This window comes from Phymastichus coffea, unplaced genomic scaffold, assembly GCF_024137745.1.
Source record: "Phymastichus coffea isolate CEN01 unplaced genomic scaffold, Cenicafe_Pcof_1.1 PCOF00061, whole genome shotgun sequence".
Classification (NCBI taxonomy): domain Eukaryota; kingdom Metazoa; phylum Arthropoda; class Insecta; order Hymenoptera; family Eulophidae; genus Phymastichus; species Phymastichus coffea.
In genome coordinates, this window is record NW_026706872.1 from 1,226,809 (window position 1) to 1,246,710 (window position 19,902).

The following is a 19,902-nucleotide window of genomic DNA, read 5'->3' on the forward strand; positions in this document are numbered from 1 at the left end:
TTCATCAAAAAATAAGTTCTTGCATAATTTATCATCTTATAAGAACATTTTCAAGATACTCAAGTTTAGAAATGGTACTATAAGATGCGAAAGAATTGACTACTCTAAGTATACAATTAAGATTATTAAATTTATTTAATTTTTTTTTAAGTTTTCCAAGCTAAAAATAATTGGACAATTAAAGTGCTGTGAAATAATTCGTTCGTATATTTTATTACATCTTTTACATAATATGCATAAATTACGATGACATATAGATTGTACAAATTGCAGATTTTAATCATTTTAATAACCTCTCATTCATTGTCTGTTTGTTGTGTATAGCAAAACCTTCAGTACGCAAATCTAATATAAAAATATTTTTTCTTGAACAATAACATTCCACGATCATGTAATACCGCATAATCTATCAGCATCAGTACTTAAAGTTTCTTTGTCAAAGTTAATCTCTTCTACAAAAGATTTCTTCATGAAAAAATTAAGCGAAAAACATAATACGTATTTTTAAGATATTTAAAGAAACATTTGATCATAATTGGTTATAATTTGAGTTATAATTTCAATACTCGCTTGGCTTCATCCAAATATTCACACAGAATATTTTTCATTTTTCTCGCGTAATCAATATTTGTTTCAAGTTCAGGACCAAGAATATCAATTCTGCTATGAATCAGAAAACGTTCTAGAACTTTTTCTTCATTCCAAATCTTGAAACGAAGTTTAGGACTTAAGTATAAAGAAGCTAAATAATCGACGGACGTTGCCATTCCTACTATTTTACATTTATGGTACATTTGGATCATGTTTTCGTAAGGAGGAATGTTAATTTGTAGTTTACTTCGTTGCAACGTATCGTTAAAAACCGAGTAATAATGTTTCATTATATTGATGCTTGATGTTTTTCGAAACTCGGGTGTCGTATTTAAATGTAAAAGTAAACTTAAATCGATAACTGGACTGGCATAACGCAAAAGCTGATAATCTAATATCAGAGCAGCATTATTACCATTAAACATTATATTATATTTATAAAGATCACTATGACAAACGACGTTTAATTCTCCTTTTTGTGGCCTTACCATTTCGGACACATAATCATAAATATTAGGAACTATAAAAGTTGTATCAAGATTGAACTTTTTCGCCATTAAAATTTGGGTTTCATAGCCAACTTTCGCGACTTGTCCAAATTTATTGGTATTATTGCATATTTTTTCTGAAAAGAATGTTGGAAATGCTTCATTTAAAGGTTTTCCTAATCTTCTTTCCGCCAGGACGGAACACGCATGAAAACGCGCCAACGTTGCTGCTGCTGATTTCAAGCTATTTATATCCATCGTTTCTTGGGATCGCAATGTAAAACCTTGTTCGCGTAAATCTTCCAAAACAAGGATGTCATTTTTTGCTAAATAGCAAGTAGGAGACCATTTTTCGCCATCATAATCTTGGATCATTAATGGTTGAATTTGATTGAAAAAATTAATTTCTTCTTGAAATATATCGATATCTAAATATCTCGGCAATTTGTCTATATCTGCAAGTGATTTCACAAAGAATTTGTATATTCTCACACCATTTACGTTTTTAATTTGTTGATCTTCAATTTCGATACTGAGTAAAGAATAATCTCCCAATATTCCACATCTGTTTGCACTAAAAGATTCAAAATGATATCGAAGGATTTTTGTATTATCACTTTTAACACAACGACCAATAATTGTTTGTATATCGCTCTTAGTGATCGATGGCATGATCTTGAGCTACTTACAAAGAAAATATATTGAATTTACAATTTAGAAAGCCAGTAAACAAAGTAACGTCAAGTATTGAAATGGTGGCTTGTTCTGGGTGTGGTGTATTTTAAACCATATACTTAATGCACATTTTAGATTACGAATCAGCTGATTTATAGCCAGCTGTAATGTGAATTTGTTAATGACCGTAACAGTGGCGTCAAACACTTGTGTGGACAACGGCTAGAACTAAGATTCATTATCTTTTATTGGTTTAGCTTAGTTTGATCGCCACATTCATAAAATTTTATTTTCATCAAGTTGTACTGTATCTATATTGTTTATATAACTGTGATTAAGATTCACAGCCGGCATTCCCATAGCATCTTGGTCATAGCTGTATAAACGATATAGATGTGATACGACTTCGTGACAATTACATTTTTTGTAGCGTCATCAGATTCTCATCACTGCCGGGCACATTGATATCTTAGTCAATGCTTTATCAATGCCTTGGCTAACTTCACACGATTACATTTTGCGAGAGTTAAATATGATGATTAAATTGAAAAATAGATTTTATTCATTATTTTCATATAACAACTTAATCTACGGAAAGGCTACATAGTTATAGGAATCTTCAATGCGCAAAAATAAAAAAATATAAATTTATATAAACAAATAAATCAGCACTTTACTGTGCACGTAAAAGTATTTATATAAATATGGTTATGCAATGCAATAAATAAGTTGTTTTAATGAATTATATGTCATAACTTCACAGAATATTACAATCTTAAAATAGTAATATCAATTGCGGTAATAGAATAATTTGTTTCTTAACTAAATATTTGATATTGTTTTATTAATTTTATTACATATTTTCATTCAAATAACAATGTTTGAATAAAACATTGTCGAGTATTGGAACGTAATTCGGATATAAAACTAATTAACATTGATTAGTTACTCCACTGACAATGTTGACATTATCATTGTAACGGACAGATCTGTGCACAATATATTGTGCAGCGTACAAGTGCGCATAATTAACACCTCTGACAAAGTGGCAAAGAGAAGCTTGTTTATTCGTGATCTGATAGTAGGCTGAAAGATAGTCATCTGATCAGTTTTCATGTGATTCCACGGTTTATATACAACAGAATTCATGGCCGATGTTGCGAAACCGAAATAAATGCTATATGATTAGCTTGTGTAGTGTACATGTTTCTATTTGAATCTAAGCTTATCTAATTTGAAAAATTTTCATTTAAGTTATGCTAATTTCTATTTTTGCTTAAATAAAAATATACAAAATAATTTTATCAATAAAATATAGTTTTCTAGGATATATTATCTAATCTAACAATTGCAAATAAAATTACTACACCCTTGCAATGCGTTAGCACTATGGATGTGAAACCGTTAATCAAGCTATCCTTTAAAAAATAAACGTACATATAACCAGACTGGCTTTAAGTTAGATGATGAAAAAACCTAATTAGATGCTAAGAAGGTTAATGTTTGCAGAGGTAAGTAATAAACGAATGATTTTGTTTTTTAATAATATAATACATTGCCAAAAAGTGTATAAATTTATTAAGAGACATGACAAATAATAAAAACTAAAAAGATTTTCATGTATTTTTTCTCATTACTATAGACATTGGTTAGAGTTTGCTTATGAGCCAAAACTCAAAAAATCCTAATTAAAGAAATATGAATATGATCCATCTATTTAGACAGCAAACTTCAATTTAAATGATTTCCTGCAATAATAAAAATGAATTAATTTTAATCATATTTAATACTGCAAATAGTATGTACGTTTTTAGACTAATTTTTAGTATAATTAATTCACATTTAATTTTATAAGTTTTATTATCATACAGTCTTTTTAACACGTTGAGTGCATCTTATTTAATTCTTTTAAATATTGTTATTCATGTTTACCAACATTCTTTTCAATAAAAAAAGAAAAAATATATTGGAATTGTTTCGTCGAAAGACGAAAGTATTTCCTATATATAGTAAAGGGTCCTATATATATATAAGGTTGCAACGTAGTCGCGCTTTCTCCTCTCTTCTAGTATGGCCACGTACTATTTCTTTCTCTCTCTTTTCTCTTCTCCTTTATCGATATAATTACTCAGCATGCCTAACTACGATCTAACTATATGACTTTCTTTCTTTCATTCTTACTTAAGGAGAGTAGAGGAGAGTATACGTTTCGGGTGACAGTGCGTTATCGGTTAGTTGTGGAGGTCAAGCAGTATAAATCATTCGTCCGAACTAATCGCACGTTTTGAATTTTACATTCGTTAAACAAAATTTCATTAACTTATTTAATTTGTCAATGTAGTATAGTTAAGCTTAATTAGTTTCAATTAAAATAGTATTTAATAGACGCGTATCTATTCTAGTTTCTAAAATACTCTTCCAATCATTTCTCTTTGTTTGAGTCGTGATATTTTAACAATCGCCGCGAGAAAAACCCTCCTGTTACTCAGGTAACACAAACACTCATACGTATCATTGGTTGACTAGCCACAAAATAGTTAATCAAGTCCACAGTGACTAAAAAACTATAAATTCATTACGTACATTACATTGGTCAACTAGCCACAAAGTAGTCAATCGACATCACAACGCCACGTGTTTCATTTCACATGTCATTTGATCGGTTAGCCACAAATTAACCAATTTCAATTTTTTTTACATCCGACATATATATGCATATCTTTAAGTATCAATTGTAATCAATAAATCATAACACGTTTTTATTTCTTTACACAACGATTGAGCGCATGATCGCATGTTATCACATGCAATATCAGACAAAATTACGAAAAATTCACTCAAACATGTTAAAAAGATTATATTAGTAAAACTTAAAAAATTGAATATTAATTAATGATATGTAAAAATCTACGCACTATTTACTATATTAAATGCGTAAAAAAATTGCATCGAACTTGTAATATTAAATATGATTAAAAGTTATTCATTTTTATTATGACGGGAAATCATTTTAGAATTTCGAATAGATTATTATTATTTTAGTTTTCAATAAATTTATTGAAAATAATGCCTAAAAATATCAGTAGCAAAATTAAAAGTAATAAAAAATAATTCTTTCGAATATTTTAAAAAGATTGCGGTTCATACGAGTTATGATATGGAATTTTATTAAAAATTATTCATATGGATAATAATTTGCAAGACTGGAAATATGTTATTAATACATTGCTTTAAGAATATGAGTTATATTTTGAAATTATTGTACAAATTAATAATTTTATAACTCTCAGTGATACCAAAATTTGCCTTAAAATGTGGTTCGAAGAGATATAACGTAAATCGAATAAAATTGAATAAAATTGTACATTACGATACAAGTGCGGAAAAGTAGATTGTTGTCTCGTATGGCGTTTACGCCCAAGCGAAGCGAGGGTGGAAAGGTACACGAGACGAGAAACTCTTGGAGTACGAATACATCTGGAACAACTGAATATGAAAAGACTTTTTCTAATCACAACTCTAAAGACATCTAAAAACGGCTAGAATCGTGTTTTAAGCTCTAGAAGGCTAACATACATCGACTCCAACGACATCAACAAACTTCCAGACCGATAGAGGCTCTATAAGCGAGTCGACTCGCCTGTAGAGCTACTTTTGCCAAATAAATCTGCCCTGAATAATGAATTTGTCTTATCTACAACACCTGCAGCCAAAACTAAACGCCCTGCCTCAAGCACCCAATTGTCTGCCGCAGACTCTGTAGACAAAAAACAAAAAAAAAACCAAATATTAGTAATAGAAAAAAGGTCTCCCCAACAAAAAAATTAAGCCCTCCCGCACCACTAGTATAAAAGATATCTCTCGCAAACTACAATTATTCAAGAAACTATTCGATGTAAATAATGATATTTATCCATTGAATCTAAACGCGCTGAAGAATTTTCTACTAGTGACGTATGGAAGCTCTAAAATTAATCTAAATAAATCTCAAATTTGAAAGACGTGCATGATCTTTTGACACACAAAAATATAAGATCGAGATTCAACAGATTGATCAAACGCCTCAATAAACCTACGAAAACCACTACTTCGGACGAAGACTTGATGACGTAGGAGAAACTATAAGCAAAATGGATAATATACAAACAGTCACTACTTCTATTTCTGCAGTTAATTTGAAAATTCTGCACTGGAACCTAAGAAGCTTCATGAAGAGACGGCTTGAGATCTACTTTCCTGGCTTTTTGAAATTTAGGAAAAACAGGATCAGATTAAGAGGAGAAGGTATTCTATTTATGATTCGTAACAATCTTGCGTACACCGAAATCTCAGGTATTGTCGTAAATACAAAACACGTTAAAATATGCGGGATTCACATAAACAATGTAAGCCCTCCTCCTTCCTTTTGATATTATCGCGCATGTTACAGACCTCCTGGTCTCACTCTCACTCAACAGCAATGGCTACACATAATCGATAACTTAAACAATCGCGAAGACTGCTTATTTCTTGGCGATTTCAACGCACATAATATCACTTGGAACTGTGTCTCAAGCAATACGATTGGCGAAAGACTGCATAACGAAATTGATTCACATAATTTGTTTCTTTACAACACTGATTCGATAACTTACATCGACATTCATAGCAATTTTTCTTCCAATCTCGACCTATCCAATCTTTCCTCTGCACATATCGCTGACAAAATAAATTGCCGAGCGAAAGATGAGACTTACCCCATCAGAGGATCAGACCATTACCCTATCTCTATATACATTAGCTCTGAAAAACAATTCCATGACAAAAAATCCTTTAAATTAAGTAGCGCTCAAACAAATTGGTTAGAGTTTAAAAAGCACATAAAAAATAACTTTTCCGCTTTTCTTCCACATGAATACGAACAACTAAGCGCAAGCAATAAATATACTAAATTTATAGAGTTAATCTCTGAAGCAATTCACAGTAGCACACCTCGTAAAAAGTCATTAAAAAAATAAAAAAGCTTGCAGAAACCCCGTTACATGGTCTGATATTAAATGCGCTCGTCTAAAAAGACTTCGGTGATACAAATATAAAAAGTGTTCAATTTTCGAAAAATCTAGCTGATTTCATTGAGTTTAAGAAGCATGCAGCACTCTTTCGCAAAACAATCAAATTAAAAAAGAAAGATCGCTTCAAAGAATTCGTGGCCAGTCTAATCATTCATTCAAATCCCTCTTACTTTTGGAACACTAGCAAAATATTAAAAAATTGTTGGGCCAAAACATTTCTTCAAAGTTCTAGTCGAAATCTCCAAATTGATTTCAAAGCTGAAATTACAATCAATATCTGTTCTATTAAGTCTTTAGATTCGGCTCAATCCTTAGGCATTACCCTTGACTACAGAATGACGTTTGGAAATCATATTAATTCGACACTAAATAAATGTTCGAAAGCACTTATTATCGTTAAATTTTTATGCGGTATATGGTGGGGATCAGACCCACTGACGCTGATCACTTTATAAAAGCCTTGTGAAATCAATTCTAGAATATGGCTTGTTCATTTTTCTTCCATCCTCAAAGAAATTAGTTGTTAAAATAGAAAGAATTCAATGAAAAGCGATAAGGCTTGCAATGGGCTACTGTAATAGCACTCCAAATAATGTCATAATTGCCGAGACGAAACTCAATCAAATGAAACAGCGGCTAGTTACCTATGTAAGTGCCTTATCGTCAAAGCCTTATCAAATAATTACTCGTCACAGCACTCGGTATCAATAACTTTATCAAACTATGCGAGAGAAAAACTAAACCTTTTGCGAGAAAATATTTAATCAGCATTGGCATTCATTTCTTCAGATCAATAATTCTCATAATCACCACGACGATGCCCTTCAATGCCGAGTTAGGAAGAAAGCTACAAGTCAATCGAAAGCCAAATGCATTTTTAAAGGATCATATTGTAAAGAGCAACGTATTGGCCATATACACCGATGGCAGTAAAGTAGCACACAACCCGAACCCAAGCCAGCTGTTATATATGCTGTCGTCTACCCAGAACTAAACATTTGCATTAAAAAAAGTATTAACTCTGCATTTGCATTTAAAGTATTTCCCTATTCGAAGCTCTCGACCTAGTAAGCGATATAAAAAATAGCGAGATTCATATTATGTCAGACTCTCTAAACCTTCATTCCTATATTCTCCAAATTAAAAATAAGTATAATCACATTGTTAATCCTCATTCTGGTTCTATAATTCCGTTCGCACATTGGTATTGAAAGTAACGAAAAAACTGACGAAGCTGCTAAAGAGGCGACACTGCATTTACCCATCGATACGAACTATATTCCTTACTCTGATCTATATGAATCTTTTAATTATGAAACTAAATCGGAGTCTGACAGAATAGCTGTAGACAGCAGCAAGGAAACCGGCAATAAAAATAAAATGACAGTTCGCGAAAGAAAAACTCAGCAGAGAGTTTATTGTCACTATTAATAGATGCTAGGCCTATCATTACAATTTAGCGGAATAGAGAATTCAGATTTAGCGCTACACCGAAAAAATTATGTAAACAACCCGACTTGCAATTGCACTGCTGGAAACGAAAATTTAAAACACGCAATCCGGTAATGTATAATCTATAACGATCAACGAAAGCATCTCATTAACTCTCTCAAAGTAATGTTAAGTCTTTTCTCGTAAACCCCACAAATAACGTAATTCATTGTAAAATTCTTTAAGAAATAAGAAAAGCCCAGCTGACACGGATGCGTTAAAGAAAATTGACTGTAAAGTACTCTTATTTAAACTTATTTGTATATGTAATGAATGAACATTACATTCATAATTTGTTTTAATGCGATTGATCTTGATCGGACAAAAAAAGACCGGGTAAAACGAATCACTTAACAAAAATAATTTTTAATGTTTTTGTCTTTTATATTTACAGTCGGTAGAATACGTGATCCTAAAATTCCAAATGAATTTAAAGAGAAAGGTTCCAACTTACGATCAATAATTTTAACGTTAATGACCACGACCGAACAATAGCTTCGTCTAAATTACTGTGACTGAGAGACGACAACTGCCAAATGAGCTAGTTTTTAAAATTAACTATTACGTCCACAGCAATTAAAGTAGACATACAGACAAGTAGACATTTTGTTATTGTACGATTGAACTAAGAGGCAACGAGTGCGACGCAGACCGTTAATAGCGTGCTTTCTGAAAATTAGAATTTTCGCGTAATTCGTCGTAATAGTTTAATTAAAGATCATATGCAATAATAATACCGATGCAGGGATTACCGCGAAAATCAATAGTACTGCCCTTTGCTTGGTTATTCCCTTCGCGTCGCTTCACTTCACTTATCAAAAAATACAACATATTTAAAAAATCATTTTCGTGTTTTTTTTTGGCAAAATGTATTAGTTATAGTTATTTTCGTCTCCATATAATTTTCGAAGGAGATTGAAATGAAAAATGCGTTTCACCGATTGAATACCACGAAGTATGTCAATAAAAGCCACGCTGGCTACCATTGTGGCGCGGCGGTTCCATGGCGTTTGTCACTGTGCAGAGATGGAAATAGAGGAATACATAATAAAACATGGAAAATTGCATAGCGTGGCTCAAGTTATCAGACACGTGAATGAATAATGAAAAGGATCATCTGCACTGAACAAAATGTTATAATAAAATTTTCTATGGATATAGTAAAAATTACAATATAAAATAGGAATGGCAAGACATTTACGGTGTATAGGAAAAAATAAATTTTAATGCACAGAAAATTTTACTATAAAAATAGTAAATTATATTATGTATTAAATTTACTATTATTATTATATACTATATGTATAAGAATTACTATTTGAGATAGTGAATTTTATGCCGCATTAAATTTAAATACTCTTAAAAAAATTACTATTTCGGTTAGTAAATTTTTTTGTGCTTAACAATTTTTTTATTTTTATTACAGTACCGTTATATAATAATTTATTAGAATATTCTATTTCAACATTATTTTCCATGATTAAAGGCTATAGCAAAAAAAAATGCAATAGGAATAATTTAATAAAAGGAGGATAGGTTACGATTAGATTAGAAAATAATAACCCAAGCCTTGATGTAATAAAAATAAAATGAGCGATAACACATCATACAAAAATAATCATGAATCTAAGAAAAAACTAAAAATATACACTTACTTTCAGTGGCACTGTCGTGCGTTTTAACAGCCGAAAAACACATACTCTTTCAATTCCACGCGTAACCTAGATTTTCATATTTTTTACTATAATGTAGAAAAAATTGTTACATCCAGATAGCGGTTCAATGAAGGAGTAATTTTTATTATTTTAGTTAGTCATATCCGATAAATAAAAGTAAATTTTGTTATTTCAAATTCTAAAAAATGTTGAATAACAAGTGTAACTATAACAAGGGTACTATTTTGTTGTAGTAATTACTAATAAATCAAATAGTACATTTTCTTGTTATTTATTTTTATATATTGTGAAATATCCATGAAATCCTGCCGTTACTATATTGTATAGTAATTTTTATAAAATAGATAATAAATGTTATTATAACTTTTGTCGGTGTGGGTAGGCTCAACCACGACGTTACGAAAATTAGTCCAGATTTATAAGTTACGTATACATTCTTCAGGTGCTTTGAAGATAACGAGAACAGAAATGACTTTGAAAGCCAAGCTCATTCGCTGGAAAGGTTTAACCTTCAGAATTGTAGCAACGTTAACAACAACGCGACGTTTGTGGCGAAGGTCAATGAATAAGATAAGCTCGCAACCAGGCAACAACTCGCCGGCGCTCCATTGGCAATGCGCACCAGCCGTCTCCAGGTTTGCTTGGATTGCAATAACGGCGGCCGCGTTCACCTCGCGCATGAAGCATCGGCGCCGCGCACGGCGTACATTAATTTCCCTCGTTCGAGCGGGAGCAGGCCGGGGGGCTGGGGGGCCGCGGAGGGGGCCGAGCCACGGCTTTTGTGCGCCTAGCGAGCCGTCTCCCCCGGGAACGTTCGCGTATTACGTTTCAACTCTCGGGGACCGATCATTATCTCCTTCCAATTGGAATTCGAGCGAGGAGCGAGCCGGAGAAAAAGTGGCCGATCCGCGAGGGCTCAACTGGACAACTGGACGCGCAGTCGAGTTGCGCGAGTGCCGCTGCGTCGCGCTCGAGAGGCTTTCGCGTGGCGTCGTCGCCTCGCTGCACCTGGCCATGCCGCGCATTCGAGAGGACGCAGATGCCACTCGAGAAGCAAGTGGACCGCCGTACGCAGATAAAATAATGGCCGGCACGCGCCGTTGCTCCTCCATGGGCCTGCCTGCCTGCCTGCCTGCCTGCCTGCCTGGCTGCTCGTGGTAAACCAGAGCCAAAGCCAAACAAACACCCGGCTCGAGGCAGTGCCCCGCAACGCGGACGGAAATGCAGGATCGCAATGGACCTGCCGCTCGACTCTAGTGGCGAGCATCGTGCTCCGTGCTTCTAAAATACGAAAATCGCATGGGCATGCCCTCGCACCCTCGCCTCGAACAACTTTGCCCCGAGACTCCTCCCCTTTTCCCTTTTCGGCGCATCCTTGCTCCGGCGCAGAATGACAGTGGCGCACCTATAGCTGCCCCGAAACAAACCGAAAGAAACGTTCGTGTCTCCCTGCCCGGCCCGTAGCCCTGCACACTGCAGGTCTTTACGGCTGGACGCCTTCGGACAATCGCGTCGCGTGCGCCAGCGTTCACTGGATTCTCATTTGCGCGTTTTTTGCCGGCTGGATTTTCAACGAGGCCATCCGGACTAGACTGCGCTGCTCGCGTCAGTCTGGCCGATTGCTCGATGAGCTGTAAGCTGCAACGTTGCGGACGGACGACATTTCTTTTGTTGTTTATCGAATGGACAACTTTGGTTGTTAGCTAATGGCGACAGCAACGCCAACTCTCGGCTTGTTTACCTTCGTTTCCCTTCGCTCGGACAAACTCTCCTTCCACAGGCGAAAATCGCTTGCCAAATTCAACAACCTCGCTCGGCTCCTTTCTGTCACGGTTTTCAAGGGATTACACGTCGATTACGCGGCTTAATTTCTCACTGTGTACGGGCCGTGGGCGACCCCATCGCGGCCAAGTCCATGGTTTTACAATCAGTCAGCCGTGCTGTGACACGCTAAAGGGGTTGCCGGTCCATTTCCAAAAGCGGATTACCAGCCTTTTTTACATTTCGCGCGCTCGTCCGTCTCGATGTTAGTTTTTTAAACGACCGCTGCGACTGATTGATGGATGAGCTATTCGAGCTGAGCGTTTCGAGCAGCGCTGCTTTTCCCGATGATTTTTCCTTGTCGATCACGGAGCTGCAGGGCATTGTTGCACTCTCATTGTTGTCATTGTTGACTTTTAGTTAGCTGTACGCCGTGCAAATCGATGCCTACCAAGTCATTGCATCAGACGATTAATGGACGCGTACAAGTGCTCGATCGCTTAGTCTTTCATTAGAATAATAGATTCAAAATACATTTGACTGGGTTGTTAGCATGAACAATAACAAGACTCAAGGACTGAGCTCAGTTTATTCAAATAACAAGTTGGTTCATTCCGAAGAGTAATGACGCGTGGACTGTGGCCGATATGCGAACGCGCGGAACCAGTAGAAAGTATCGATGGAGAGGGATATGTACGCGTAGCCTGCGAGATGTGCTTACTCCCCAACGGCTTAGTTGAGAATTCGCTAAGAATTCGCTTGTTAATTTGAATAAGGGCTAATAGAATTAGAATGAGAATCGGAATCAAGTATTCATGTATGTAGATTGACTATTTCAACACTGGCGAGTTTGGGCTGCACTGGATGCAAACCCACGGCCATGCCTCATTCAAATGTTAGTTTTCAAAATTGTCCGGCTGCTCTTACAATTAGTTTTAGATGATGCAAGTGATGCCTGCTACGATCGCACTCCTTCACAAACTTCCCGGCAAGCTGCTTTCAATTTCGGAAATCAAAGCGTACAACCGAAAGGTCATGTGCGCTGGCGTAGTCTGCACCTAGCGCACATTAAGCACACAGAGAGAGAAAAAAAGTATTGCAAGTACATACCCCCTCGCAATATAAGGTACCCTAACTCCTCTATTTTTTCTCTCCGCCGAGAGTATGAATGATGATGTATGGCTGCTGGGCCGATAGGGGGCTTGGTAAAGGGTTCCATTGTGCCACAGCCACCCCTCTCTCTCTCTCTCTCTCTCTCTCTCTCTCTCTCTCCATTTCCTTCCATTGGCTCTCCTTAGCTCCGCAGGGGACGACAGAGACAGACGTGATATATTGCCGCGCACCGAACTGCAGTTCTGCCTCTATACTGGTAATTTTATGCCCGACTTTTTGCCCGCGCTTTTGCTCTTTCTGCTCTCTCTCTCTCTCTCTCTCTCTCTTTCTCTGCCGCGATTCACCCGCGAGTCGTGCGATCAGTCTTGGCCGTCTGTTCTTTGCTTTGCCTAATCAGCCAGCGCAGATCAAACGCTTACTGGCATCCTTGTAAATCCTCGGACTACTGAAACTACGATAGACCGCCGTACAAAGTACGCAGGGATCGGCAGTCGAGCGGTCCGCGTCACTCTCTCGTTACAATCGCGAGGGCGATGATGAGTCGCAGCTAGCGCCGTGAAATAAGACACCGAGCAACTGCAGTCTGCGTTGGCCGTGTTGGTCGCTTGGAAAAAGAAAAGAACGAACGCACCGCCCGAATAAGTATGCAAATGCGATCGGACACGGTTTTTCAAATTGGCCTCGACGTCGCCGCGCCAACAATGAGTAATAATAAACCGTGATAAATTGCCGAGTAAATAGTCGGCTGTTCCAGGTGCATATGTGTACTTGAATAAATAGGCCGAGCAAACATCGTCTAACGAGAGGATCGCGCGAGCGCGCCCGTTTAATCTTTGCATATGCGAGCTCTGCGTGCTTTTTAACCCCCCAGTATAACTAGCAGACAGTCTTTCTCTCGTATTTGCTCACTTCGGGCATCAATAAGACTGCATTAACCCGAATCATTCGTGTTTATCGAGCTGCGCGATCGGCTCTGTTTGCACTGTCGGCGGCTTACTTTTCTCCTTTACTTTTTTCCTTCTCTTCGCTTGCGATTGTTTCTCCACATTTGTTCAATCAATCAAATTAATTAGCAATGGACAATAATTCGTAATCTTGTCGAGTGTCTATGTTGCATTGCTTAAGTAACTTTCAATATCGCGCTGCCTGCGCACAACTTCCTTGAAAAGCGTCAACACATCAATAATCTCGTGTACAAACAACGTTAGCTATCGAAACTCGTTCCATTCGCAAAATCAATGACCCATGAAACAAACAAGCTTCAACTTTAACACCCTAAATAACGACACATTAAAATGACAATGAAGCGAAGATACGATGCTTTTGAAAAAGTGGTCCGTCGAGAGAGGGAGAGAGAGCGGCTTGAAATAAATCAGACCATTGTCTTACGCACTTATATCTATAGTTGGAAGCGGCCGTTAGGGATTTGACGCGCGGCACGCGCGCCTATTCAGTCCCCAGCTGCGGCTGTCGACGACGGTGCACCATCACCGTTTACATTCAGCGCTATACATCGACGGATGCATCGTTTTTCTTAACGCTTAATGCTTGGCGTCATTTTTTTTTTTTTTATGTGCGTCGCTTGGAATCTCTGGCTCGTCATTTTTTTATCGTTCCAAAGTCATTTTTCATAAGCTATGAGCTGAAAATCACTTGGAGACGTTCAAGAGGATAGATAATCTGTCGTGTTTGCAGTCAAATATCTTTTTCAAAGTACTTCTCCGATGGGGAATCAAGCATTACCTGGCTTAGAGAAAGACTCAGTGGACAAACTCTGAGCAGCGAGATTTCAATCTACAAGTGGACAGAGAGAATTCGATCGATGCCCGTAGAACTAGAGCAGCAGAAAAAATCAGTTGTCCAGGTTTCCGATGAGAAAGCGTCATAGAACAAAGTCTCCTAATATTCCCAAATATCCATTTTTTATACACGAGCGACCAGCCCATAAAGCCAGTGAGTGATAAATGAATTACAAGGGCAACTCGCTGGATGATCCTTTTGCTTCGAGAGCCAAGGTGGTAGGAGCAAAGCGTGGGGTGCAGTGCTTCGGAAATGATTAGAATTAATGTCGTCAGCGAGTTAGACTTATAGTCCCTCGAGGATTTTGCCGGAGACCTTGGGCCTACGGGAGCGTTAATCGAATTTTCACGTGGATGAGCAGCGGCAGCAGCTCTGGCAATGCTAATCGCCATCGAAAATTCAAATTAAAGGATGAGGATGCGATAATCTAGGTGCGTATAGACGCAGCAGTGCTAGCCAGATCGACCAACTAAATAAGATCAGTTGTATTAAACCGGCAAATAAATTTTCATTCTGCCAACTTCTCTAGCCTGATTACTGATAAGTAATCATCTTACATGAGCACTGTTTGCAGGCTGAAAACTGACTCGGTAAGATCTAGTTATACAGGTGTAGTGGAATCAAGGAGAAATCAATGTAATTGCGAACGATATGTTGCCAAGTGTATAAAATACGTCAGCTTTGTATCGCGTGCACGATGTCTCCATTATGCCTTACGTATCGTTTCGCTTCATCTATTCGTACAACCACTTGAGGCATCGCGCACTAAACTCAAATGATGTCCGCTTGGATTCAAATTAGAGATGGACGTTTTCGAATCACTCTGGCAACTTATTTGATGATAAAGGCACTGACAGTTATGTAACAGTTACGAAAATATAAATTTGTACAAAGAGATATATTATTGATTTATAAATTTGTAGAACGAACAATCACAGTTTGTCGAATGATGGATGTACAGTACATAAGCGTGCAAAAGCTTGTTGCGGTCTGTTGTCGTCGTCGGTGGTTTCCTTGAGGTTCCAAGTCAATCAGGCCAGAGCGTCACACGGGCGCGTGCGGGAATAGCTCACCACGCACGCGGAGAAAGAGAGAGAGAGAGAGAGAGAGAGAGAGAGAGAGAGAGAGAGAGAGAGAGAGAGAGACGGAGGGTAGGGGCAGAGCGTAAAAAGTGAGAATGTTTCCGCGAGAAAGTGCGTCGAGTTGACGACGCGAGTGCGTAAGCTTTTATGTTTGTCACTGGCTTTATCGCTCTCGAGATAGGGCTAGTTTTATCGTCAAAAACTGATAAAGTCTCGACACCCACGAAGGTCGGCTAAATATACTAGCAGTGTGAATCTTCCTGTGGATCCGACGGCGACAGCAGAAGCACGGCCAATCTATATTATGCGCGCGCTGTCGAGAGCGACTGACGGCAAAATTGTTCGGAGGTCAGTGCAGAAAAAGCAACGACAGCGATAATCATGAAAAGCGCGCGCATCCACTGGTTAATAATGAGCTAGTGAGCGTTGCTTGGCGACACTCTGTGCCAGGATAATTTCTCTCGACGGAAAGGAAGAAGAGCGCAGTTGCTCGTCCGACACTGTGCTTCAGCGAGGTGTAGCGAGGTCGACTGAAAATTTGATTTGGTCTCGTTCGACGCGCCAGCAAGATGGAACCAAGATTTGCAGAACAAGATGGAAATGCTATGCCTTTCGTCCGAGCCTGGAAGAAATTTAAGGACAGGGTGGACTGGCTGTTGAGCGTATTCACGTACCATGAGTTCTGTAGCTTCGAGAAATTCACCGAAGCCATGTACAGACCCACCGATCCGGCTAGTCTTGGCGTTTGTCGAGCGTTATTTGGTAGCTATCCAACAGTATTTAATGCTTCGACTTGGATCAACATTTTATTTGTTCAAACTTATCAAAAATAAAACTTTAGAGCTATTACGTGGTACTTTCTAAACAGTTGCAACTTTTATCGATTGATGTTTAATTATAAATTCCTATTCTGCCGTCATTCTTCCTACGAGTTTCTAGTACTCTAGAAAATAGTTTTGAGTTTCATCGAAGCATTCGATCGACAAGATTAATCTTTAAAAAGTCGGCTTGACAATGTATCGCAATGATTGTAGTACTGAACATACGCATGCAAACGAGCCCAGCCCTCTTGAAATCGGTCGAACAAATATGCGCTCTAAAGAGATTCAGTATTCAGTGTGAATACAGAAACTCGTCCTTTTCTACGTTGGCAAAAATGCTTGGAATTAATATTTTGTCAATGAATAAGTATCGACGATTGGAATTGAAAAATTGCAGGTCTCTGCATGGTAATAGACGTAGTAGAAGAGCGTGGTCTTGGCCACGTGGACGTCAAATGGGGAGATCCAGATACCTGCTACTTTCCACTTATTCATGGATTGCGGCCACTCGCTCTGCCGTGGATGGTACTTGTCTACGCGCTCATGTGGCTCGGAGCTTTCGGCATTATGCTTGGCTACCGTTTCAAGATTGCCTGCGGCCTCTTCGTACTTCCTTACTATTACCTGTTTCTTCTCGATAAGAGCTACTGGAACAATCACAGTTTCTTGTATGGGATCGTTACGCTGCTACTCTGGGTTGGCGGTGCTAATAGATATTGGTAAGTGATGGATGAAAACAATTGTTTAGTTTGTCAAATAATATTCTAATTCAGCTAAATATGCTATCAGTGCGTTGGATGCCAAACGCGAAAAGGACAAGACTGTGCCTTACTGGAACTATTTCATCGTAAAATTTCAATTTTTCGCTTTGTACTTCATAGCAGGATTGAAAAAGTCGAGTAGTGAATGGCTCACTGGCTACGCCATGGCAAACTTGTCCGATCATTGGCTTTTCAATCCTTTCAAGTAAGTCGCCAATTCTTAGTAATCCAGTTCTCCTCTATATTTGCAATTATGTTTTCATCAACCTAAGTCTCGCAGAATCTTTTTAACAACGGCGCAAACGGATTTCCTAATTGTCCATTGGTTTGGCTTCATCTTCGATCTGAGCGTAGGTTTTTTCATGCTATACGACATCACGCGAATTCCAGCAATGGTCTTCTGTACGGCGTTTCACTTGATGAACTCGCGGCTTTTCAGTATCGGTAAGTACAGGATATTACACAGCAATCATTGATACGAGTGTGTGTGTGTGTGTGTGTGTGTGTGTGTGTGTGTGTGTGTGTGTGTGTGTGTGTGTGTGTGTGTGTGTGTGTTTTGTTTTCCTTTTTTTTTTTGAATTACGAAATAAACGTGCGTACTTCCTGCGGCGCAAAAACGAACATGAAGGGATGTTTCCGTACGTGTGTCTGGCAACGATGCCGCTCTTTTGTCACGTCGACTGGCCCCGGAAATTCATCCGTGATTCGTCGAACAATGGTGGCGAAAAAGAAGAAGAAGCCAGCCCAGGCGGTTGCCGAAAAAAGAAGAAAATCTCGAGAAAGCAGAAATGCGTGGTTGCCGCGCTGCTGCTTCATATGGCTGTGCAATTGTTCTTACCCTACTCTCACTTCATTACGAAGGTGCGTGAAACAAGGGTATTTATCGAGACTGCTTAGCAAACTGGATTTTCACTGGATTTTCACTGGATTTTCACTGGATTTTCACTGGATTTTCACTGACACTGAAGGGATACAACAATTGGGTGCCTGGCTTGTACGGTTATTCGATGGATATGATGATTCACGCGTGGGACACATCATTGGTTGTGATCAAAGTGCGAGACAACGAGAGCAAAAAGGAGCGTTATTTGGAGCCAGGCATCTGGACGCTGAACGATCGGTGGGTGAAGCACGGTGACATGGTGCGACAGTACGCATTCTGCATCCAGGTATTCGAACAATTGCGAAGCTAGCTTATCCGTCGAATGATCGCAGTGGAACCGAGCCTGAGCATTTATTACCTTGAATTGTTCAGGACAACTTAGAGAAAATGAAAGTACGCTCACCTCATGGAAATAGCACTTGGTCCAATCTGTCGTCAAATTTAAGTATTTTCATGGACATCTGGTGTTCTCTGAACGGCCGATTCCATCAGAGGCTGTTCGACTCGTCGGTCGACTTATTAACGGTCGATTGGCATCCACTTAAGCCAATATCTTACGTGATCCCGTTACTCGACCAGCTCACATCTTATCGGTAGGTATAGAGCTCGGCGATTTCGAGTAACTAGTTGAATGAGTTGGTACGTGCGCTTGGAGGTCGCGCTCGGAGTTTTACGTAGCCGGCGTTTGCCCGTGTCGCAATACGCGGCGCGAATGCGTCTGGCACGCGATCGCTCGCGGGTAGAGCCCATAGCCGTGTGTATCCGGTGGCGTTCTCACGTACATCCTCCTTCTGCACTTTAGCGCGCAGCTGAACAGCATCCAGCAGCAAGTATTCGCTTGGTCGAACTACACGGACGTGCTGTTCATGGCCGATTTTCCCGGCATGCGCCTGGAGAATTACGTGGCCGAGGAGCTGACCAACGTGAGCATTAGCGTGCTCGAGGGCGAGGTCATCTATCGGGACTACGACGGGGACAGCAGTAGCACCAGCTGGACAATAGGGAAAGGCGGCTCCTTGGCTATCTCGAGCGGAAGGTTCCACCAAGTCGAAACCACCAGTCCGCATCCGGCTTGCTACATGTACACCTTCGCCAACCGGACAAAGCAGCAGCTGGCCGACCGAGGGTAATTTTATTTTACTTCCTTCCTCGGCTCGCTACGGCACACTTGCGCCGTCCGTCATTTCTGTTGGTCTTTTCTTTCGGGCGCGCCGACGCGCCGAAGCGCCGACGCGAATCTCGAGTCTTCGTTATCGATTGCCTACTGGCTTATAGCTGCCGATCAAGGCCAAGAGCGCCTTCTTTGTCCTTCAGATTTTTCTTTCAAATTATTAATCTTCGGTTGTTCGCAGGATCGAGGAGCCGCCGAGAACGAAGGAAGCTTTTCCCATTCTCAAGGAGATTAAGTACAGAATTTACGCGATAGGACGTGCGATCGGCAACATCTTCAACGCCCTATTGCATTTGGCTTTTGATGTACCGATGCTTCGCAGAGTACCGCTCAATCTCATCTGAAGGACTACACCTCGCTCGTTTCTGTTTGAAACCTCGCGATCACTTTGTCGCGACACGCTAGCCGTTAATGCAAACGATTCTCGTCGTCGCACCTTTCCCTCCATCCATAGAATAAACAATCCGTACAATTTTCAAATCTTTCCAGTTGTCTCATTACTACTTTTTACATATCTATTCTACTGGGACACTCGTGC

The 19,902-nt window shown here is 39.0% G+C and overlaps 2 protein-coding genes across 3 annotated transcripts; one reads left to right on the forward strand and one right to left on the reverse strand.

Moving 5' to 3' along the window:
* Positions 1–214: 214 nt before the first annotated feature.
* Positions 215–1,842, reverse strand: LOC131666810 (uncharacterized). The gene is made up of 2 exons (XM_058939747.1): positions 1,769–1,842; positions 215–1,653 (listed from the first exon to the last, which is right to left on the reverse strand). The coding sequence occupies exon 2, from the start codon at positions 1,452–1,454 to the stop codon at positions 552–554; it is 903 nt and encodes a 300-aa protein (XP_058795730.1). The 5' UTR covers positions 1,455–1,653; positions 1,769–1,842; the 3' UTR covers positions 215–551.
* Positions 1,843–16,239: 14,397 nt separating this feature from the next.
* Positions 16,240–19,811, forward strand: LOC131666826 (vitamin K-dependent gamma-carboxylase). Of its 2 annotated transcripts, none has more exons than XM_058939786.1 (9): positions 16,240–16,490; positions 16,947–17,268; positions 17,339–17,515; positions 17,591–17,754; positions 17,939–18,186; positions 18,279–18,479; positions 18,566–18,786; positions 18,996–19,319; positions 19,546–19,811. In XM_058939786.1, exons 1-9 carry the CDS (start codon positions 16,298–16,300, stop codon positions 19,706–19,708), a joined length of 2,013 nt encoding a protein of 670 aa, XP_058795769.1. In that variant the 5' UTR covers positions 16,240–16,297; the 3' UTR covers positions 19,709–19,811. The 2 variants fall into 2 exon arrangements, with proteins under 2 accessions (XP_058795769.1, XP_058795770.1); XM_058939787.1 differs by having other exon boundaries at positions 17,939–18,171.
* Positions 19,812–19,902: the final 91 nt, after the last annotated feature.